The sequence below is a fragment of the Hemitrygon akajei genome, chromosome 27 (genome assembly GCF_048418815.1).
Source record: "Hemitrygon akajei chromosome 27, sHemAka1.3, whole genome shotgun sequence".
In the NCBI taxonomy this organism is placed as follows: domain Eukaryota; kingdom Metazoa; phylum Chordata; class Chondrichthyes; order Myliobatiformes; family Dasyatidae; genus Hemitrygon; species Hemitrygon akajei.
In genome coordinates, this window is record NC_133150.1 from 53262044 (window position 1) to 53286232 (window position 24189).

The window sequence follows — 24189 nt, forward strand, 5'->3', positions numbered from 1 at the left end:
TGGGAGATGTATGCTTGGTTTGTGATCCTCACAAGACAAAGGAGCAGAAGTAGACCATTCGGCCCATCGAGTCTGCTCCGCCACTCCACCATGAGCTATATTATTCTCCCATCTAGTTCCAATTTCCAGCTTTTTCCCCAAATCCCTTGATACCCTGACTAATTAGATACCTATCAATCTCTTCCTTGAACACCCTCAATGTTTGGGCCTCCACAGCTGGATGTGGCAACTCAGTGAGGGGAGGCTCTGGCTGGGGTCTGTTCCACAACGCTGGACTGATCCTAATGCTTTTACATACATCTCATCCCCTCAAACCCAAACCCTTCGCCCCTACACTGTCCACTTAACTTTATCCCTCCGTCACCTTTGTCTATTTCTTTTCTCTATTGCCATTTCCCCATGTTGCACCCCTCCCCACCCTGCCCTGGACCCACTCCCTCTCCTATGCCTTGTTTCTCAACCACTCTAATATTCTTCCCTCTCTCTACACTCCTTCCATCCACTCCTGTCTTTCAACCAGCTGCATTCCCTCTCTCAACACCTCTTCCCCCTCCCAAATTTTCAAACTGCTTCCATCCCTCTCCTGTCTCTCTCTTGCATGCTCGCTCTCTCACATGCTCTTCACCCCACCCCTGTCCATCTATTTGACCCCTCCCACCCAGCTCCACTTCCTGTGCTCTCGGAAATCAGTGACACTCTGACCACACATCACTGGCTAAGCTCTCCAGTTTGTTCACTTCCTCCCCGAGCACAGAAGTAACGAGCCCAGCAGGCGGGACGCACTGACTTTTCCAGTGCACTCGGCCTCTCACTTGCTCCGCCATGAAGGCTATTCTTGCCCTCATCTTCCTCTTCCACTCCTCCAGAGCTGGTAAGTCGAGAATTACCTAGGTACTGTGATAACCCTCTTACCTGATCCCCTTCTACTCCTTCCCACATTTAAAGGCTGCAGCCCTGTAACATCAAGTACTGTAATTCTAGGCATCTAAGGAACTCCCCACGTCACCAGTCCCATCAAATCCTTAGCCAGGACAGCCACACCATCTCCACTGTCCCTGAAACATATTTCACCCTCCTCTTCAATTTCCCTTTATTCCATAAACCCTTCCTGTCTCTGTGACTGCTATGTCATCCCTTTCTGTAGCTCCTCCAGGTCCTATATCCTCCTTTGTCCCTGAACCAACCCTATCCCCTACATTACTCCTGTTACTCGCACTCCCACACCCGTCTTTGTCCGCACCCTGCACCCTTTACCACCTCAATAAGACCTCTGGAGGCTTTCTCTGAAACCCCCTCTGACCCTGACACCCCTCCCTGGGAAGAATGCAACAAGGTGATTTTTCAGTAGTATGTGTCATACAATGCTGTGTGCAGGGTGTTTCTCTTACAAAGTACTAGTAGAGTCTGTAAATGAGAGAACTGGCCTTGTGTTTTATCAGTTTTATAATTTTATGGAGTGAATATGAAGCTTTGGCAAGGGCTCTGGTAAACAATTGATAGGGTTGGAGTGTGATCTGTTTACTGAACTCTGAAAATCAAAACAGTGCTGGTTAGATCTTGTAAATGTGCCTCAGTGATGCTCTTGAGGGAAATGGTGAACGAGCAGCTCTGATTAAAATGGCGGCTTGAATTTATTTTGGTTCTAGTCTGTCTTCCTGTTGTGAAATAGAACAATGGGGCCCAGCCTCTCCCCTGCCTGAGGAGATCATGGAACCTGGAACCCAGACCGCAGTGGACTGAGACCCAGTTACAAGTTTCCCCAAGGAGAAGGGCTGATCTCACATTGAGCCAGCTGCCTCTGTCTGGGGCTGCCTTCTGGTCTCAGGACACTGAGTCTATGTCTCTGCACTTTGTAATGTGTTCACCACCATTATGAGGCGCAGAAAAATGGAATCCATTTCTTGAGGTAGAAATATCACAGATGATGAGCAATTCTGTTGAGAAGAGACAAGTTAAAAGGGAAGAGTGGGGCAGGTTTTTTTTTAGTGGTAGGTACCACTAGATCCCTCTTTCCTAGATCAAAACTCTAGCAAGTACTGGCCTAGATCAGCAAACTGCTCATACATTAACCATCATCCCTGGGATCATTCTCATAAATGTCCTCTCGGCTCTCTTCAAAGCCACCATTTTTTTTAGATTAGATTAGAATTTTATTTCTTACATCCATCTCACAATCTCAAAAATCTTCGTTACACCTCCGTCGCTGTGTACAAGCAATAAGGAAGGGAAACTTGGGAGGATATTGCCCAAACACTAAGACTCCATACTTAATTGTTTATGTACAGTCAGATATGCAATCAGATGGCCTGGTGAAAGAAGCTGTCCCAGAGCCTGTTAGTCTTGGCCTTAATGCTGCAGTACTATTTTCCAGATGGAAGCCGCTGAAATAGTTTGTAGCTGGGGTGACTGGAGTCCTGATGATCCTCCAGGAACTTTTTATTCACCTGCTGCTATAAATGTTCTGAATAGAGGAAGGTTCACATCCGCAGATGTGCTGGGCTGTCTGCACCACTCTCTGCAGTGTCGTGTGATTGGGGGTAGTAGAGTTCCCATTCGAGCCGATGACACAGCCAGTCAGGATGTTCTCGATGTAGAAAGTCCTGAGGATCTGGGGACTCGCGCCAAACTTCAGCCGTCTGAGGTGAAAGAGGCACTGTTGTGCTTTTTTTCATCACACAGCTGGTATGTATTGTCCAGGTGAGAACCTTGGTGACGTGAATATTGCAGAAGTTGAAACTACTCGTCCTCTCAACTACAGTCACATTGATGTGTCTCCATTCCTCCTGTAATCCATGATCAACTCCTTCATTTTTTTGATATTGAGGGAGAAGTTGCTTTCGTGGCATCACTATGTCAGGACATTGACTTCTCATCATTGGATGGAAATAAGGCCTATCACTATAATGTCAGCTCCAAATTTGATCAGGCAGATTAGAGCTGTGCATGGCAACATAGTCATAGATGTATAGGGAGCAGTGGAGGGAGCTTAGGCACATCCCTGGGGGGCTCCCGTGTTGAGGGGCAGAGGTGAGGGTGCCAATTCTTACCACCTGCAAGTGATCCAACAGGAAGCCCAAGATGCACAAGGCGGCGTGCAGGTTGAGGTTTCTGAGCTTCTTGTCGAGGCTTTGGGTAGGTCCTAAATGGATTCACAATACTCCAAATATAGTTGGACCAATGCCTTAGAAAGTGTCAGCGTGGCATCCTTCCTTTTATTTTCAAGTCCTCAAAATGAATGCTAATGTTGCAGTTTCCTTCCTTACCACTGACTCGTTGCGCAATTTAACCTTTAGAGAATCCTACTCAAGGGCTGCCATGTCCTTTTGCAACTCCAATTTCTGAATTTTCTTTCGGTTTAGAAAATAGAATCAAGTTTAATATCACCAGCATGTTTTGTAACAGTGCATTCCAATACGGAGTAAAACTATAAATTACATTAAGTATATATTTTCTTAAAAATTTAAGTAGTGCAAAAAGGGGGAGAAAGTACTGAAGAGGTGTTCGTGGGTTCATTGTCCATTCAGAAATCTGATGGTGGAGGGAGAAAAAGCTCTTCCTGCAAGGTTGAATGTGTGTCTTCAAGCTTGTGTACCACCACCTCGATAGTAGCAATGAGAAAAGGGCATGTCCTGGGTAATGGGAGTCATTAATGATGGATGCCTTGTTTTAGAGGCATCACCTTTTGGAGATGTCCTGGATGCTGGAGCTCATGATGGATCTGGGAGAATTTACAACTTACTGCAGCTTTTTTCTGATCCTGTACAGTTGCCTCTCTGTACCAGATGGTGATGCAATCAGAATGCCCTCCACAGTACATCTGTAGAAATATGGGAGTGTCTGGTAGTGTGGCATACCAATCTCCTGAAACTCCTAATTAAATATAGCCACTGTAGTTCCTAGTTTATAACTGCATCAATATGTTGAGCACAGGAAACTGAAACTGCTCATCCCTTCCATTTCTGAACCCTAATGAGAACTGGTGTATGTTCCCTTGACTTACCCTTCCTGAGGTCCACAATCAGTGGACTTACCAATGTTGAGTGCAAGGTCATTGCTGTAGCACCACTTAACCAGCTGATCTATCTCACTCCTGCACACGTTCTCGCCACCAACTGAAATTCTGCAAACAATAGTTGTCACTAACATCCACTGAATCTCCTTTTCTCTCCTGCCTGTTAATTCCTCAAAGAATTCCAACAGATTTGTGAGGCAAGATTTGTTCCCTTTAAGGAAACAATGTGGATTTCAGCCTATTTTATTGTGTGTTCCCCAACGCTTCATCCTCATAAATGGGCTCTAAACCTCAATGATCAGTTAAGTCAGGCTAACTGATTTATAATTTCTTGTATTTTGCCTCAATCCTTTCTTTAAGAGTGGAATTATATTTGCAATTTTCTAGTCCCCTGGAACCATTCCTGACTCTAGCAATTCTTGAATGATTACCATGAATGCCACCACAATCTCTTCTGCCACCTTTCAGAACTTTGGGGTGCAGTCCATCTGGTCCAGGTGACTTATCTACCTTCAGACCTTTCAGCTTCCCAAGCACCTTCTCCTTAGTAATAGCAACCACACTCACTTTTGCTTCCCTTTCCCCCACCGACTCAAATTTATCACATATAGCTGGTGACTTTAACAGTGAAGACTGATGCATAGTAGGGATTTGTGAGCCCTTGTGCAGAGCTCCCAGAAGGTTAATTCACAGGTTGAGTCTGTGGTAAAGGCCAATACAATGTTGGCATTTATTTCAAGGGGAGTAGAATGTAAAAACAAGGAGATAATGCTGAAGCTTTAAGACAGTCACCAGGCCATTCTTGGAGTATTGTCAACAGTTTTGGGCTCCTTAACTCTGAAAAGATTGTGTTGTCATTGGAGAGAGTTCACAAGGATGATTCTGGGAATGAAGGGATTAACATATGAGGAGAATCTGGCATCTTTGGGCCTGTACTCACTGGAATTTAGAAGAATGCATAGGGACCTCATCGAAAACTGCTGAATATTGAAAGAATTAGATAAGGTGAATGTGGAGAGGATGTTTCCTCTGGTGCGGTTATCCTGTACTAAAGGACACAGCTTCAAAATTGAGGAGTGATCTTTTAGAACAGAAGTAAGGAGGAATTTTTGTAGCCGAAGAGTGGTGAATCTGTGGAATGCTCTGTCACAGACAACGGTTGAGGCCAAGTCTGTGGGTATATTCAAAGCGAAGTTGATAGATTACTGATTAAAGGACATCAAAGGATATGGTTAGATGGCAGGTGTGAGGGGTTGAATGAGATCTGGGATCCCATGATGGAGTGGAGTGGATGGGCTAAATGGCCTAATTCTGCCCCCATGTCTTATGATCCTATAGTATTTATTCAGTTTTTCACCATTTCTTTGTTCCTCTTTACATCTTCTGCAGCATCATTTTCCTTGGCTCTCTATATATCTTTTTAAAAAAACCTTGGGTATCCTCTAGTATACTATTTGGCTAATTTGCCTTTTGACTTGATCTTTTCCCTTTTTGCTTTGATTACTTCTGTCACTTTTTTAAAAATCTTTAATCCTCTGCCTTCATGTTAATTTTTGTAAAATTCTATGCCCTCTTGCTTTTATGCTTACTTTGACTTACCTGGTTAGCCATGCTTGCCTCATCCTCTATTTGGAATGCTGCTTATACATTGAGATCAATGTAGGGTTCTAAATTGCTCTCAGAAACTCTAACCATTGCTGTTCTACTGTTATACCTGTTACTGTCCTCTTCCATCTTGGCTGACTTCAGTCTCACAAGACTGGCCAGGATCTGTACATTGGCACCTCTTGGATAGTGAGTTCCATAATCTGGCTCTTTGGTGGGCAACAGCCTTCACCTCCACTCACCCTCACGAGGGTGGTAGAAGCAGCCGGAAGCCATTTAGCCCTCAAGCTTTTTTCCTGTTCCTGTTCAATAAATAGGCTGTTCTTTCCACCCTGAGGTCAGAAGTGGGAATACTCGCTAGTGATTGCAAAATATTCAGTCCCATTCCCACATCAGGTGAAGCAGCCCATTCCTGCATGCAGGAAGTCCCAGACAACAGTCAGACACAGGGTGAGAAATGACAGGTAACATTCACACCACACAAGTACCAGGCAGTGACCATTGCTGCCAAGACAGAGTCTGACCACCTCTCCCTGACATTCTCATCGCCCAGTGCCCACCATCAGCATTCTGTGGTCTTCAGCGACCAGAAACTCAACCAGATCAGACAGCGTGGCTACAGGAGCATGTCAGAGACTGGGGACCTGTGGAGAGTGAATTGCCTCCTGATAACGCAGGTCGTTTCACTCACTCATAAAGCACAAATCAGAAGTATGGTGGAACACTCTCCACTTGCCTGGCTGACTGCAGCATTAACAACTCTGCCGAAGGTCAACATTATCCAGGATAAAGCAGCTTTTCAATTGCAAACTCGTCCACCGTCCGAAACACTGCCTCCCACCATGCCAAACATTTCCCTGTCCTGAAACCTGAATACTCATTTTTTCCACCACCTGCTGCAGTGTGTACTGTTCAATAAAATGTCCCGAGTTTGTCAAACAGAGTGGGGAACAAGATAGAGGAATTCAAAGGCCAAATGCAGACTGGGCCCTGGGTTTTATAAACGGGAGGGAGGATGAACAGCCACCTAGTTGTGAGAGGAGGGTTGGTGTAGCTGACCATTTTGTTCAGTGGTTCAGAAACAATCACTTACTAAACTGCCATGTTGGTCACAGCTTGTTCTGATGGGAACAGTCAAGGGGCCTCGGGAAAGGGGAGTAGAGGTGTTATCGCAGTCACATCTCCTCATCTCACATACTCCACCAGAACTCATATGTGCTGTTTGAGCTGATAATAGGAACACACACAGTGGGAAGGTGCGCTGGCAGTCTCTTCCAGGATATGGTATAAACACAGTGAAGCTCCCTCTGCACCAGTGGTTCCCAAACCTTTTTGGGTTACCGTCTCCTGGGCTCTAGACCACATCCCAGCACACCCTTCTCCCTCTTCTGCTGCAATTGACTTTCGATGCACTGTGAAAGCAAATAGGAACTAGAAATTCAAAGTGGTTATAGATAATTGCAAAAAATATTCATATCTATAGCTAAAAGTAATTTTAATTACAGTAAAACAATTTTCAGCAACTATTTTAGAGTGTATACGTGCAGTCCAACTATTCACTATTTCATTGCCTTTTTGCCTTTTCACTTACAATGAGACGGATGGGCTTGGTGCAGTAATCTCAGTTTCAGTCTGAACGTCACCCAGGAGTCTTAAATCCCTACTTACAGTAATTCACTGTTTTAATTGCTTTGAAAGAAGTTGGGCGACTGCACTAAATATGATGTTGGAAAAGCAATAAAGAAAATCTTGACGTTTTTTCCACAATGCAGGATAGCATTCAGAGATTTCTTTCTGCAACCAAAAGACTTGATATGATTTTGAACTTTGACTTCAGCTCAAAGATCAGTTTTTTCTCCATCCTTCCTGTTAATTCCTCAATACAAGTATTTCTGGAGTGGATTTGTTACCGAATTTGGATCAAGAGAAGATCCTGAAATCTCACTGACATGTCTATGCAGTTCACCCAAGTGGGCACAGTATACATGAAAATCATCTGATATCCTTTCTTTCTCTTTCAACTCAGAGAGGCTCAGAAATTGGAAAAGGTTGTGATGGCCAATGTTGCACTTAAATAGGATTAACTTACACAGAAAGGTGGAGACAACTCATTTGACTTTGATAAGATTCACATCATTTTCTTGCAATTGAAGACTGTTTTAATTAAACTTTGCCAATAATTCTGACAAATAAGCAATGGTATACCTCGTTCTCCAGTTGACTACTCAATTAAGTATTTGTGTCTTCAAAGAATGTATCACTGTTTTAAAATACACACAAGTGTCTCGGGCAGTTTCCTTTTCAGAGCCATTGGACTTCTGTATGCAAGAGCAGGCGTTTGAGCTGTTCATCATTCTCTTGAAAGCTCTTGAAAAGTTAGTGAATTGAGAGCATGAGTTTTGATTTTATTTACAGCCTTAATAATTTGTGCAGCTGATCATCTAGGTATTTTTACGATGAGATGTTATCTGTGAATTATGCAGTGAATGGTAAATATGTTATGTAGAGTTTTCTGCAAGATGGTATCAACCCCTCAGTGGCATCCTGCCATTGATGGTGTCCCATTTGTTGCATTAGCAACAATGTTGGTGAACAGAATATCCTTCTCTTTTAATAACAATTGCTCAATAACCCAAAATATTGACTCCCCCTTTGTATCTGTTTCTAGTTCCCTTGCAAATAACAACTCTTGATACAATAGTCTTTTAAGAGACTCTTGGATAGGTACACGGAGCTTAGAAAAATAAAGGGCTATGGGTAACCCAAGGTAATTTCTAAAGTAAGTACATGTTCGGCACAGCATTGTGGGCCGAAGGGCCTGTATTGAGCTGTAGGTTTTCTATGTTTCAGGTTTTCATCCTTTATGAAACGAGAAAACAAAGAAGCAAAGATTCATTGCCTGGCAAAGCTGATTCACTGAACTGCAGAGCAAATTCTGTATATTGCACAGCACAATTTGCCTTCCACATTCTCAAACATTTCATCTGTTTGTCTTTGGAGACTTGTCACTGAGCATACTTGTTTGGTCTGGTGATTTATGGAAAACGGTACTCTGAACTTTCTACATCAGTTTGTCTCGAATTGTATGGGGCTTTCCAGATTTAGCAATGAGCAATGGAATTTTGTATGGTTGTCAAGTGCTGGCAAATATGTTTTCAAGCGTTTTGTTTCTGAAAGGTTTCATGAAGTGACCAAAAATAAGCCAAGTTCTTGTTTGCTTTATCAGAGTCCATCCTCTTCAAATGTTCGAAGTGCCTGGATGGTTTCATTGCCTCATTTGAATACACTTTTTCACACACAGACATTTTGGTTGCTTGGTGCTTGTATAAAACCACATTTCAGACACTCCACTATACCGTTGATGATGTGGTGTTCACCGAGCTTTGCAATCAGCTTACAGAAGTTTCATCAGCAGTTGAGGTGACTTCTGCAATGCACAGTTGTTGTTGTTTCTCTCTGGGGGTGCTAGTATTTATATACCCCCCCCCAGTGGTCTTGGTCCTGATTGGTTACCCCTTTGAACCCTTTTGGCTCTTGGGGGTTTGTAGATGGCATTTATTTTGAGCTCTAGGCTTCACAACCCCATTCTAACAATTTTCATTGGGAGCAATTTGTCCAGCTGCACTATCGTGTAGTGCGGAGTACAGATTTTGTAGCAAGGCAGCAGATCGCAAGACCCTATAGAGGATAGTTAAAACTGCCCAGAGGATTGCAGGGGTCTTTTCCCCACCCCTTCCCCATTTGTGACATTCCCCAGGAGTATTGCAGATAAAGGGCCCAAAGCATTGTTGAGGATCCCTACTATCCACCCCAGAATCTCTTTGACCCACTACCACCAGGAAAAAGGCAGGACTAGGATTGCTAAACGGGGTAACAGCCTTTTCTCTTAGGCTGTGAGATTAGTGAATACCCTCCCCTGCCCCCACCAGGGTCTTGTCTCTAGGACAGGGAGCCATTTACTGTTTACAGTACTGTCTACTGTTTACCTGCGCTGCATGAATTGAGTTATAATTTATTAACTTATGGTAATATTTTGATTTATGTGCTCTGTGTGTTATATCTTCTGTGAGTGTACCTTCGTCCAGAGGAATGTTGTTTCATTTGGTTGTATATATGTACAGTGATGACAATAAACTTGAACCTTTGTTCCAGAAAACATTGTAAGTTGACCACACATTAGACAATCCATTGTCCTACATCAGAGGAGGCTTAGTGATCTATGACTTATGACCAACTGTTCTAGATCAGAGTGACCAATGGTACCTGTTCAGGATAGGTGAGCCAGTGACCCATTGTTCTAGATCATTAACCTGTGACCATTAGCTCAGAGTTACTGCTATTGGCCAGAGTTTATCTTTAATATTCCAGGACACCCTTCAACATTGTCGGCTAATCCTGAAACTCGATGGAAGGCTGTGTGAAGCTCACTGAATAACAGCACACTCACCCTGGTCAGTATCTCTCTCACCTGGCCTACATAGTAAAAATAGTAGTAATGTGGGAGTGCAGGAGAGAGTAGAAGTCAGATGGAATTTGTGGCTCTGGTGGACTTGCACTCCGCAGAATATTGTTGGAAGCACGGAGGCTCTCACAGTGGTGGTAAGATTCTAACTTCCATTAGCTGGTCTCACTATTGGCCCATAGATTTTGGGAAAGGTGGTAGTGGTTTTTAAGGTTGTGAATGGGTGAGAGACAAGAGAGGGATGAAAGGGGTGAAGTGTGAGGGATTTGGAGAAGAAGAGGGAAGAGAGCAGAGAGAGAGGTATAGAAGTTGAAGACAGGAAAGGGAAGAAGGCAGGGAGAGGGTGTGTAAGAGAGGGACAGAAAGAGATGGAGAAAGTTAGCAGAGGAGGAGGGAGGAAGTCAGAGGAACTGTGGCTGTGGAAAGAGACAGAATAGTGAAACAGGAAGAAGAGAGAAAAATGCAAAATGATAGCAACACAAAACAAACGAAAATGAGAAATAATACGGGTAGCATAGCCATTAGTGTAATGGTATAATGGCGCAGAAATTGGGGTTCAATCCTCTTGTTATCTGTGAGGAGTTTGAATATTCTCCCTGTGTCTTTGCAGGTTTCTTCCCACATTCCAAATACAAAATTCACCTCTTTTTTTTTTGGCAAGCTGCTTGAAACAACTTTTGTTCTGAGCAGGAATGTTTTGCATGGCCTGAAAACTACATGGCACTTTAAATGTTTTGTTTCTGTAATATGCATACCATGAATATTTAGAATGAAAATGGAAAAATCACATACCTTTGACTTTATTTATTAATTGAAGGGTATAATGAAATACAGTTCAACAAAAAAAATCTTTCATGATTCATAAATTTTTTTAATCATCTGCCTTTATTGCAAATCCATGGTCCAGTTCTTGTAAATCTCTGGACTTCATCTCAGGGAAATTCGCTCCTTTCTATTTATTCTGCCCAGACCCTTCACCGTCTTCCCTCAGACTCTTCTGTTCCAGGGAAAACAGCCCTTGCCTCTCTGAGCTCTCCTCACAGTGACAGTGTTCCAGTCCCGGCAATGTCTTTGTAAAACAGTCCCACCCCCCCCCCCCCCCACACTATCTCCAGTATGTCCCCGTCTCTCCTGGGATGTGGTGACTACAGCTGTCCCGAATGTCAGACTGAGGTTTAACTGGTACTGGACGTGGACACCGTTCTATCATCCCCTTCTTGATCTTAGCCTCTGTGTCTCGAATGCAGAAAAGAACCCTATCACCTTTTTTACCCCAGTAACCAGACCAGCTCCTTTTCCCTGCAAGTCTCAAGCCTCCCACTTCACTGTCAATCACGGACAGATTTTCACCTGCAAACATCTTCACCCTGCCCTTTACATAGATAGGTGCAGGAGTAGGCCATTCAGCCCTTCTAGCCTGCACCGCCATTCAGTATAATCATGGCTGATCATCCAACTCAGAACCCTTGTACCTGCCTTCTCTCCATACCCCCAATCCCTTTAGCCACAAGGGCCATATCTAACTTCCTCTTAAATATAGCCAATGAACTGGCCTCAACTGTTTCCTGTGGCAGGGAATTCCACAGATTCACCACTCTCTGTGTGAAGAAGTTTTTCCTCATCTCGCTCCTAAAAGGCTTCCCCTTTATCTTTAAACTGTGACCCCTCGTTCTGGACTTCCCCAACATCGGAAACAATCTTCCTGCATCCAGCCTGTCCAATCCCTTTAGAATTTTATACGTTTCAATAAGATCCCCCCTCAATCTTCTAAATTCCAGTAAGTATAAGCCTAATCTATCCAGTCTTTCTTCATATGAAAGTCCTGCCATCCCAGGAATCAATCTGGTGAACCTTCTTTGTACTCCCTCTATGGCAAGAATGTCTTTCCTCAGATTAGGGGACCAAAACTGCACACAATACTCTAGGTGTGGTCTCACCAAGGCCTTGTACAACTGCAGTAGAACCTCTCTGCTCCTGTACTCAAATCCTTTTGCTATGAATGCCAACATACCATTTGCCTTTTTCACCACCTGCTGTACCTGCATGCCCACTTTCAATGACTGGTGTACAATGACATCCAGCTCTCATTGCACTTCCCCTTTTCCTAATTGGCCACCGTTCAGATAATAATTTGTTTTCCTGTTATTGCAACCAAAGTGGATAACCTCACATTTATCCACATTAAATTGCATCTGCCATGAATTTGCCCACTCACCTAACCTATCCAAATCACCCTGCATCCTTTTAGCATCCTCCTCACAGCTAACACCGCCGCCCAGCTTCGTGTCATCCACAAACTTGGCGATGCTGCATTTAATTCCCTCGTCTAAATCATTAATATGTATTGTAAACAACTGGGGTCCCAGCACTGAGCCTTGCAGTACTACACTAGTCACTGCCTGCCATTCTGAAAAGGTCCCGTTTACTCCCACTCTTTGCTTCCTGTCTGCCAACCAATTCTCTATCCACATCAATGCCAAATCCCCAATGCCATGTGCTTTAAGTTTGCACACTAATCTCCTGTGTGGGACCTTGTCAAAAGACTTTTGAAAATCTAAATGTACCACATCCATTGGCTCTCCCCTATCCACTCTAATAGTTACATCTTCAAAAAATTCTATAAGATTCTTCAGACATGATTTTCCTTTCACAAATCCATGCTGACTTTGTCTGATGATTTCACCGCTTTCCAAATGTGCTGTCATCACATCTTGGATAACCAACTCTAGCATTTTCCCCACCACCGATGTCAGACTAACCGGTCTATAATTCCTCAGTTTTTCTCTCCCTCCTTTTTTAAAAAGTGGGGTTACATTAGCCACCCTCCAATCCTCAGGAACTAATCCAGAATCTAAGGAGTTTTGAAAAATTATCACTAATGCATCCACTATTTCCTGGACTGCTTCCTTAAGCACTCTGGGATGCAGACCATCTGGTCTATTTACATTTAAATATAAACCATTATTATCTTCAACACAGCATGAGAAATGAGGGACTGACTCTCGTCACAGTAATGCCCTTTGCTTTCTCCCACTTAGGCCAAATATTTTTACTCGGATCCCATGGGACTGCATCTAGGACTGGGTCAAAAGCCTTGTTCGAATCTATGTAGATCACATCAAGTAATTTGCCCTACATTTCCCCCCTCAGTAAACATGAAGTCAAGGGTAATTGTCCTTTGTTGACAGTCTGCGATGGCTGTGCCGTCTCTTGGAATGAACAGTAATCACCTGACCAGCAGCAAGGACCCGGTAACTGTCCACTGATTATTGTCTTGTCCCTTACTCTAGAATAGTTCGCAATGTTTGCACATTGAGGTCCTCTCCTGTAGCTGGCTGGGGTGGGGAAGCTGTAGTCGGACTCACTGGAGTCCACCTTTTTGCCACCTTTTAGAGGCCGGGCAGAGATCTCATGTGGACAATCATTTCACTAGCCAACAACTTGGAATAGGAGGACTGTGTATGAGGGGCGGATTACAGGCATCGTGTAAATCCATTCCAGTTTAGAATCATGAGAGAGACCGACTGAAGCTTGTCTGATTTGTATGGAGAGGGTGTTTCAGTTTGTGGGGGTTTCTGGCACCAGTAATCAGTGGCTGAAAATATGGAGTGGTTGGTTAAGTAGGAACGAGGCAATTTTGTCTCTCTCTTTGAGGGTCGTGAGCGTTTGCAACCCTCTTCCACGAAGAGGGCGGCATGGTAGTGTAGTGATTCGCACAACGCTTTCCAGTATCAGCCAACTGCTTTCAATTCCTGCCGCTGTCAGTATGTTCTCCCCGTGACCGCGCAGGTTTCCTCCAGGTGCTCCGGTGTCCTCTCGCAGTCCAAAGACGTACCGGTTGGTAGGTGAATCGGTCATTGTAAATTGTTTTGTGATTAGGCTAGCATGGAATCGGGAGTTAATGGTTGGTTGGCTCCGCTCGAAGGGCCAGAAAGGTTTATTCCGCGCTGCTTCTCAGTAAATAAATAAAAATGGCTGTGAAGCAGAGACTATTTTGAAGGTGGAGGTTGAGAGATTACCGGTGAGAGGTGGAAATGTAGAGTTGAGGTTACAGTCTGATCAGTTAGAGCATCGCGAAGCGCTGAGACCGAGCAGCCTCCTCCAGCTCCCACCGCACGCGTTTCTACATCATCCCTTCTCGCAGGATGAATGGTCTGTTAACTAATCTTTGCCCACCTTCCTTTCCCATCCCACCCAAGTGTTCTGTCATTGGGAACGTTCAGCACACGGCCCTGAAGTTTCATTTCCTTTACAGCCACAGCGCCGAGCCTCAGTGTGTGCCATTGCCTCTCGCACGGTTTCCTGCCAGTACGTTTTCCATCATTTCTGTCTCTGCCCTCCAAGAACATTCCTAGTTTCCATATCCCAGTCCTGCTTCTCTCCCTTCTCGGTCTTTGCTCAGTTTCCCACCTCCCTGTCTTGAGTTTAAGTTCTGCCCTGGGACCCATTCATAAGGTTAGAACGGGGCTTGCTGGTAACTGCACTGTCTCCGGAACGACCCCCTTTGCTGCCTTTCCTTGCACCAGAATCATCCTCACAATTTTCTCTCTCTGGCAGCTGGACTACGTGAGCCTGAGATTTGTTACGTGCTCGATGCGATTCTCTTTGTCTACGGGACGGTGTTAACGGCTCTGTACTGCCGTCTGAAGGTGAGGAAGACAGAGTTACAGTCCCGTCAGTAGGGACACAGTCAGTGACACGGAGTGCTGGGGTTGAGGGTATACTGAAGGATAGTGTGAGCAAACTGGATTAATACCAATGGGACACTGGGTGCTGGAGGAGACGGGTTACTGGGGGATAGTATGAGGGAACTGGATTAATATCAGTGGGACACTGGGTGCTGGGGGATAGTGTGAGGGAGGATCTTGCAATCTGTGCGTTGTATCCAATCAATAATGAGTATGAAGATGAGTTTCTCACTTGACAAGCCTAATAACGGTTTTCGGGACACATCAGCCCAGACACAAAGTGTAAGCTCGGGGAGGGGTCGCTGGAACAAGATATTGGGAACAGTTCTGGACACCACATTAGTGGAGTGACGGGGTCATTGGGAGAGGGTGGGGGCCGTGGGGAGGGGGGAGGTGTTATTTCTGGTACTGGAATACTGTCACTGAGGAGAGATGGGAGAAGGTGGGGTTGTTTCCTCTGGAATATAGGAGTCGGGGGGAACCGTGGAGGGGCGTAAAATAGTGAGCGGCTAGTTGGGAAAGAAGATAAGGACACAGACACACAAACTCACTGATACGCAGATACAGACACAGTCACACACACAGATACAAAAACATACGCAATCACTCACACGCGCGCGCGCGGTGTGTGTGGGAAAAGTGTTTCCTCAGACTGGGGTGTCTAAAAAGGGAAGTAGAATGAGGGGTGGGCCCGTTGTGGACAGATGGGGAGAAATGCAGAGGGGGCATTCTCTCCCCCGGAGGCTGTGGGGCTGCATCACTGAGGAGATTCAGGACAGATATCTCTGGGCTGCTGTATATTGAGGAAACTGGGGGATGGGGAGTGGGATTTGTGCAAGGAGTAGTGCCGAGGTTATGGATCATTCGTGGCCTTTGTGAATCGGGCGGGGCACACGTCCTTCCCACAAATTTGTCTAAAGGGCCGGGGGTGGTGGGGAAGATGCAATGATGTTATACTTGAAAGATAATTGAAACATTTCTCAATCATTCACCGCAGATCTTGGATCGGAGGAAGGAGAAAGCAGCGACCGGGCAGTCGGAGTACGAGGTTAGGCGGGAGCTGGGGTGACGGGGAACGGGAAGGGAGAGCATCACCCGTGGGCAGGTGCTGGGGACGGAGCCCACGGTCCAACACCGACGCGAAATGGGTGGGAGGGTTAATCACCTGAAACGGAGAACGGGCTGTCCGGTGTGTGTAGATGGGGAGAGGCTTTAAACCCTGCATGCGTAGTATTTTCCTTTGTGTTTGTCGCCGTAGCACCTGCGGATTGGAACTACTGATGTCTATGAGGAGCTGAAAGGAGAGAAAGCTGGTCCTGCTGGGAAAAAAGTGAGTACTGCTATGCCCTTGGAGGGTGATAGGATAGTGCAGAGGGATCTGCACTCTGTGTCCGACCCGTGTCCTGGGAGGGTGATAGGATAGTGCAGAGGGATCTGCACTCTGTGTCCGACCCGTGTCCTGGGAGTGTGTGATGGGACAGTGTAGAGGGAGCTTCACTCTGTGTCTGATCCGTGTCCTGGGAGTGTGTGATGGGACAGTGTAGAGGGAGCTTCACTCTATGTCTGACCCGTGTCCTGGGAGTGTGTGATGGGACAGTGTAGAGGGAGCTTCACTCTATGTCTGACCCGTACCCTGGGAGTGTGTGATGGGACAGTGTAGAGGGAGCTTCACTCTATGTCTGACCCGTGTCCTGGGAGTGTGTGATGGGTCAGTGTAGAGGGAGCTTCACTCTGTGTCTGATCCGTACCCTGGGAGTGTGTGATGGGACAGTGTAGAGGGAGCTTCACTCTATGTCTGACCCGTACCCTGGGAGTGTGTGATGGGACAGTGTAGAGGGAGCTTCACTCTATGTCTGACCCGTGTCCTGGGAGTGTGTGATGGGTCAGTGTAGAGGGAGCTTCACTCTGTGTCTGATCCGTACCCTGGGAGTGTGTGATGGGACAGTGTAGAGGGAGCTTCACTCTATGTCTGACCCGTGTCCTGGGAGTGTGTGATGGGACAGTGTAGAGGGAGCTTCACTCTGTGTCTGACCCGTGCCCTGGGAGTGTGTGATGGGACAGTGTAGAGGGAGTTTCACTCTGTGTCTGACACATGTCCTGGGCGTGTGTGATGGGACAGTGTAGAGGGATCTGCACTCTGTGTCTGACCAGTACCCTGGGAGTTTGTGATGGGACAGTGTAGAGGGAGTTTAACTCTGTATCTGACCCATGTCCTGGGAGTGTGATGGCACAGTGTAGAGGGAGCTTCACTCTGTGTCTGACCCGTGTCCTGGGAGTGTGTGATGGGACAGTGTAGAGGGAGCTTCACTCTGTGTCTGACCTGTGCCCTGGGAGTGTGTGATGGGACAGTGTAGAGGGAGCTTCACTCTATGTCTGACCCGTACCCTGGGAGTGTGTGATGGGACAGTGTAGAGGGAGCTTCACTCTATGTCTGACCCGTGTCCTGGGAGTGTGTGATGGGTCAGTGTAGAGGGAGCTTCACTCTGTGTCTGATCCGTACCCTGGGAGTGTGTGATGGGACAGTGTAGAGGGAGCTTCACTCTATGTCTGACCCGTGTCCTGGGAGTGTGTGATGGGACAGTGTAGAGGGAGCTTCACTCTGTGTCTGACCTGTGCCCTGGGAGTGTGTGATGGGACAGTGTAGAGGGAGCTTCACTCTATGTCTGACCCGTACCCTGGGAGTGTGTGATGAGACAGTGTAGAGGGAGCTTCACTCTGTGTCTGACCCGTGCCCTGGGAGTGTGTGATGGGACAGTGTAGAGGGAGCTTCACTCTGTGTCTGACCCGTGCCCTGGGAGTGTGTGATGGGACAGTGTAGAGGGAGTTTCACTCTGTGTCTGACACATGTCCTGGGCGTGTGTGATGGGACAGTGTAGAGGGATCTGCACTCTGTGTCTGACCAGTACCCTGGGAGTTTGTGATGGGACAGTGTAGAGGGAGTTTAACTCTGTATCTGACCCATGTCCTGGGAGTGTGATGGCACAGTGTAGAGGAAGCTTCACTCTGTGTCTGACCTGTACCCTGGCAGTTTGTGATGGGACAGTGTAGAGGGGGTTTCACTTTGTATCTGACCCATGTCCTGGGAGTGTGTGATGGGACAGTGTAAAGCAGGATTTTTAACTTTAATGCCATGAACCCCTTTGCTAGTCCGGTGAACCCTATGGTTCCCTTTTCAGAATAATGTATTTAAATATATAAAATAAAATTGGATTACAAAAGAAACCGATTGTATTATCAAAATATTTAAAAACATATCTGTGATATAGTAATATATGTCCTTTATTAACGCATTAAATAACAATACTATGCATTTAAAATATAGGCAAGTTAAAATTAAATTTTATTTTTAAAGACATATCAGTGTGAAGGCTGTTGCTTACTGGAAAACAGCACGAACATTAAACTGTGGGGTGATCTTTGACAGAGTAACATGCTTGACATTTTGCATTTCCAACCGACTTAGATTTTTTTTTGTTTTAATGGTTACAAGTGTTGAAAATCCTGATTCACAAAGCTATCTCGTTGCAAATGAAATTAAAGCTTCCATGGCTCACTTTACAAGCCAAGAATAGGCTTCTCTCAAGGAACACCTGAATTCTGCAAGGCCTTTTGAGTTAAACTCCAATTGGAGTAAACTTTTTGTTCGTAGATCCATTAGTTCATCTTTGGCTAGATCAACATCTTCGATACAGTTTATATCAGGAAGAAAAGAACTGCAGATCTATGATTAGACTTTAATGCCAACAGGATGGAAATAATTTCTGAAAGAATTCTGAAGTGTTTTCAGTGTCCTCAGATGTCTCTTCAAGGGCGTTGACCACTCCATCTTGGTAAAACACTTCCTCCAGCATGATGTTGGCAAAGATCATGCAAAGATGCAAAGTTGCAAAGATGTTGGCGTCTACTCTCTTCTTCCATATCAGCAGCATTGCCCAGAAAGCTGGTAATTTTTGAGTACCATTCATAATGGTGGCTTCAGGACCTTGAACTGAAAGATTTATTTCATTCTGGATACAATTCTTTGTGTTTCAAACTATTCCAAGAGTGGGGTTTTTTTCCAGAAAAGGTGAAGCTTTTGTTCTTAGTACGAACAAACGCTTCAATACTTGTTCTTTGGAGAGCCAGAGAACTTCTGTGTGGTGGAGAAGCATTTTATATTCTACACCCATTTCTTGACATAGTCTTTTTTAAAATGCGACTACTGTATTCGGAGACCTGCTTCTAATTAAGTTGATGATGTTTGTGGTCGCTTTACAAAATTTCTTGCAGGGTTATCTTTATTGCCGGCGTATGTCTGTGTAAAAACAATAAACAATGAGTAACGTGTGTGAGGAGCTTTCTTTTTCACTAAAGTAGCAAAACCATTAGTAGTACCAAGCATCACAGGAGCTCCATCTGTGCAAAGAGTATGAAGTTTTTCTTTCCAGTCAAAGTTTTGTTTGGTAGATACTTTTTACAATTTCCAAAACGCTGAAGGCCTTTGTAGTTTCCAAAAGGAACTCACAAAATAAGAATTCTTCTTTGATGCATTCAGCATGCGCTTGACGAACAGAAACAAGGGACTGACTGCATTGAGATATGTCTGTACTTTCATCCAGTTTCATACTGAATGGAACTTCCTCGACGTCCTGCTTCAAACGTTGAAATAAAGGTGAACTATTCTAGAAAGTATTGCATTATTCGATAAGGGAACCACCTCTATTTCTCTCCATCTTTTCTATCCGCTGTTCCAGTCCACAGACGAGCTACATCATTTCCAGTGCACATGGCTTTACCACAGTCTATGCAATAGTGTTGGGGCTTCTTTTGTTTGGCAACCCGGTAGCAATGTTATAGGACAGATCAAGAAAAAAGTTTTGGTGAAATGGTAAATCCAGTTTTGGAAGTGTCTCAACTTTATCGAATCGAGTTTCCTTCGTCGGAAAAAACCCTCCGCATCTTTAGAGGCATATTCAGGACACTGTGGCTTTTGTGTCCCGTCTCGTCCATTAAATCAAGTGAAACCATATAATACATAGTTTTCCTCATATTACCCTTTTTTCGACATTTCAACTTAAATTGGGTTTGCAATGGTATACAATGAAGTTAAAATAAGATATTTGTATGCCAAATGTTAAAAAAGGTAAGTTTTAGAATTTATCCAGATTTGTAATACTTTTCATGGATTTTAGATGCTCAGAATGACACAGAACCACAGCAGTAGTTCAGGCGTCGTGTTCTTCCTAGAATTGGGCTATTATTGTGCACGGTTCTCATTCTTATGTCGTTCGCAGTATTCTTGCGGTTATTTTAAGAAGTGCAGTACTTTCATGGAATAATAATACACGAAAACCACTTGCAACACACACTGTGCGTGGACGTCTTTACTTCATAACACAGTGGAAAAAAAAGGAAGTACGAGGAGAAAACAAAAGATCCTCTGCTGCCGACAAAATTTAGAACACTGTGCATGACCTGTAATACTTTGCAATCTGTTAGCAATAACAAGCCGTTACTTTAAATAACACACTTCAACAGTTATCTCAACCATCAGTCGTGTTTGAACTTGCCTGAGCGACAGTCGTAGCCCACGCGCCTATTCGGATGACAAAAGGCTGCGCGAACTTTCGGAGAGTTAAAGAATCTCATTTGTACTGTACAGTTTTGCAAAAGTAACAAACAATTTTAAAAAAAACGACTCGCCTCCTTCCATGCATTGATCAACAAGCAATTGTAGATGGGGAATAACAGAAAGCAATGTAGATATCTAGGACACAAATGTGAGAACACGTGATTCACCGTCTGGTGGCTGAAGGACTACCAGCAGATAGTTGGTCAGCGACGACTGTTATCAGGTAGACTGCCATCACGTTCGATCTAGCGGCGGTCTAAAAATTAACGTAATGTCGAAGTAGCGATGAGAGTGCAGTGAACGGTATTTTGCGAAATCTGTAACGACGGTAATAGTATATAAAAATACCTGTGATTTCTGTTGGTCACTGGTACGGTTAACTACAGTGGTTTGTTACCTACATTTGTAATTATAGGAAATGCTGAATTTCAGTTAGAGGTTAGTTAAAGTAAATATGTATTTTTCCATCCAATTTGAGGTACCTCTGGAATCTATCACGAACAAATAGTTTCTATCTATCTGATAGAATAGATCAGGGGTTTTATCTAACCCGTGATCTGGAAGTGTGTGATGGGACACTGTAGAGGGAGTTTCACTTTGTGTCTGACCCATGCCCTGGAAGTGTGTGATGGGTCAGTGTAGAGGGAGCTTCACTCTGTGTCTGACCCATGCCCTGGGAGTGTGTGATGGGACAGTGTAGAGGGAGCTTCACTCTGTGTCTGACCCGTGTCCTGGGAGTGTGTGATGGGACAGTGTAGAGGGAGCTTCACTCTGTGTCTGACCCGTGTCCTGGGAGTGTGTGATGGGACAGTGTAGAGGGAGCTTCACTCTGTGTCTGACCCGTGCCCTGGGAGTGTGTGATGGGACAGTGTAGAAGGAGTTTCACTCTGTGTCTGACCCGTGCCCTGTGAGTGTGAGATGGGACACTGTAGAGGGAGTTTCACTCTGTGTCAGACTCATGCCCAGGGAGTGTGTGATGGGGCAGTGTAGAGGGAGTTTCACTCTGTGTCTGACCTGTGCCCTGTGCGTGTGAGATGGGACATGGTTTGTTATTACAATAATATTTCTAACCTTTACTCTCCATCTCTTTTCTCTACAGAAAGAAGAGGGTGTTTACACGGTATGGGCACCTGTTTCTCTGCACTCTCTGTCTTTCCCTCACTCTTTGTTTCTTTCTGTTACTATTTTGCTTTTCCTCTCACTCTTTATTTTTAATTTTGGAAGTCTCGTTCTGTGTTTCCCACTCTCTTTCACTCCGTTTAGTCTCTTTCTGCCCGTGTCTCTGAATTTATCTCTAATTCACGATTATTTCTCAGAGTTCCCCCTCCCAATCTCTCTCCCTGTCTACCTTTCTTCCCTTTTTCTTTTCTTTTCTATTTCTTCCTGGTTCCCCCATTCTCTCCCCTGTCCCCATGAACTCTCACTCCTCCCTGTTCCTCCCTCACTTTATTTCTTTATTTTTATCTCTCATTGTTTCTTTCTCCTTTCCTCCTCTCCTGCCCGGTTTATCTATCTCTTGTCTTTTTTCTCACTCCATCTTCCTCACACTCCTCGTTATGTCTCTCCCTCTCTTCCTCTTCACCATCTCTCTCCCTTGCTCTCCTTCCTCATTCAGAATCTCCTTTCCTCTCAATTTATTTGTAACCTCTCTCTCTCTGTCTCCTCACAGGGCCTGGGTGAACACCGCATTGATACCTACGAATCTTTGCAGCACCAAGCTCCCAGGAAGATGTAGTGATGATGCTGATCTCCTGGATTCGGGGGCAGGGGGGTAGGGAGGTTTGGCTGTGGGAGGGTGAGGGTGGGGTAACAGAGCCACTCAGTCTTTGTCACTGTCAAGCTTGTGATGTCCACAGAATGTCACTATGGCAATCCTTTGTCCTCCTCGTGTCTCTGAGTCATTCAGCTCCTTGAGCCTGGGGTGAGGACAGCAGGAGGTAATGCAGTCCCTCCATATTTGGGAGGGGGTGGTCAGGTTGAGGTGAAGGGAAACATGGGACTGGGAGGTCTGGGTGGGGTGTTTAAGATCTGCATGGGTGGGTGAGGAACGCTTTGAATTGTTGAAGCTGCAGGTGAGCCATATGTGGTCCAACAGCTCAACGAACAACTTGCCGCTTCACTTATTCGTTGCTTTATTCTAAGTGAATTTCATTATGTGCAATAAATTTGGCTAAAGTGAGGTCTGGTGTCAATATTTTCATGGCTTCAGTCAGACTGGGAGGTACACACACAAAATGATGGAGGAACTGAGCAGGCCAGACAGCATCTATGGAAAAGAGTAAACAGTCAACATTTCAGGCCAAGACCCTTCACCTACAGGACAGCTTTGGGTTAAATCAGATTCAAATAAAGGTATGAGGCCTGTGGCCTCAATCTAATCAACAGACCCAGTTGTTCATCCCAGATCTAACTTCCAGGCCCAGGCTGTGCAGTTTATCTCTGAACTGTCTGGCCTAGCTCAAGATTCCAGGCCCACTGCACCAAGGCCGATGTTTTGCAGCCTGGCCCTAAACAACCAGCCCAGGATTTCACCCTGGGAGAAAGGCCTCAGTCTACACCCTGTGCCAATACCGTCCTCAGCTGCAGAGCTTCACTCTGATCACAGTACAAACAGTGACAGAACAATGTAGAAGGGATCAGGAAGAAAATGACTTTTATTGGGAATGTTTCAGGGAGACACTGTCACTCAGATCCTGCCCTGAAGGAATCCCAGTTATACAACACAGAACAGAACATTTGGCCCACCAGCTCAACACTGACAAGGGGACACCCATCCATAGCTATTCATCTCCTAGCTCATGTCACCCCTTTCACATCTTTGTCTTTTTTTTTGGGGGGGGGGAGTGTCAAATGTTCATCTGGATGCTTGTTAAATACTGTCAGTGACTTTTGTGCTGTCCCAGAGTAATGTCCTACCTCATTATTGTCTCCTCCTAATGTCCTTCAGACCCACCTCTCCGTCTCTTGTCTCCTGTCTCTCCTCATAACTGAGACATCCCGGTGACTCTCCTCAGCACTGTCTCTGGTGATATCACATCCTTCCTGACCAAGGTGTATGAAGTTGGAACATAACTCTCCTGCTCTTGGACTCAGTGCTCCCCACCACCCGAATAATAATGGCAGGTGTCCCATACACCTTCCTGATCACATTATCTACCCACACTATGACATACAGAGATCTTTGGGCTTCTATACTGATGTCCATCTATCTGTTCCTCAGTCCTTCCTCAGCCCCTTTGTTCTCCCTAATAGATCATCTCATGTTTATCTGGATTTAACTTCCTTTGTTATTTCTCAGCCCCTTTCACCAGCACATTGATATTACCTGTCTACCTTCTGCATTTTCCCCCTCAGATCCCCTGTACATCCTTTTCCCTGACCCTAACTCGACGTTCTCTCAATTTGACTGATGTTATAAAGTATCGTAGCCTCTCGGAGTATGACTGTAGGAGTCTGATTGGGTGTTGGTGAGAGGGAAGATTGTGGGTCGTCTGATTAGCACTTGGGAATGTGACATTATTGTTATCACTGAGGTATGGCAGAAGGAAGGCCAGGTTCAGCAACTCAACTCTGCAGTCGAACATCTCAGGGGCAAAGGAGGAGGGACTTTGCACAATGAATCCATTTCCGCAGTGATGAGGGAGCAGGTCCTGGAAGGTTCTTCAAATTCAGCCAGATCGGTTGAGTTAAGGAATGAAAATAGATGCTCTCTCCCACCGGGGGTCTACGCCAGGACTCTCAACAGTCAACGGGAGACAGAGGAGCAGAGGTGTCGACAAAGCTGTACTCCTGTATGAGTACAGTTGTGGGG

The 24189-nt window shown here is 45.1% G+C and overlaps 1 protein-coding gene across 1 annotated transcript; it reads left to right on the plus strand.

The window, feature by feature from the left end:
• Positions 1-34: 34 nt before the first annotated feature.
• Positions 35-22557, plus strand: fcer1g (Fc epsilon receptor IgFc epsilon receptor Ig). The gene is made up of 6 exons (XM_073030957.1): positions 35-871; positions 14637-14728; positions 15765-15815; positions 16026-16097; positions 21478-21498; positions 22048-22557. The coding sequence occupies exons 1-6, from the start codon at positions 823-825 to the stop codon at positions 22111-22113; spliced, it is 351 nt and encodes a 116-aa protein (XP_072887058.1). The 5' UTR covers positions 35-822; the 3' UTR covers positions 22114-22557.
• Positions 22558-24189: the final 1632 nt, after the last annotated feature.

Excerpts from the sequence above, each read along its gene's own strand:
- fcer1g (XM_073030957.1), top strand. The coding sequence starts at position 823 with ATGAAGGCTATTCTTGCCCTCATCTTCCTCTTCCACTCCTCCAGAGCT. Across the intron at positions 15,816-16,025 it reads CCGGGCAGTCGGAGTACGAG|CACCTGCGGATTGGAACTAC; the intron begins GTTAGGCGGGAG and ends TTGTCGCCGTAG. Across the intron at positions 16,098-21,477 it reads CTGGTCCTGCTGGGAAAAAA|AAAGAAGAGGGTGTTTACAC; the intron begins GTGAGTACTGCT and ends TTTTCTCTACAG.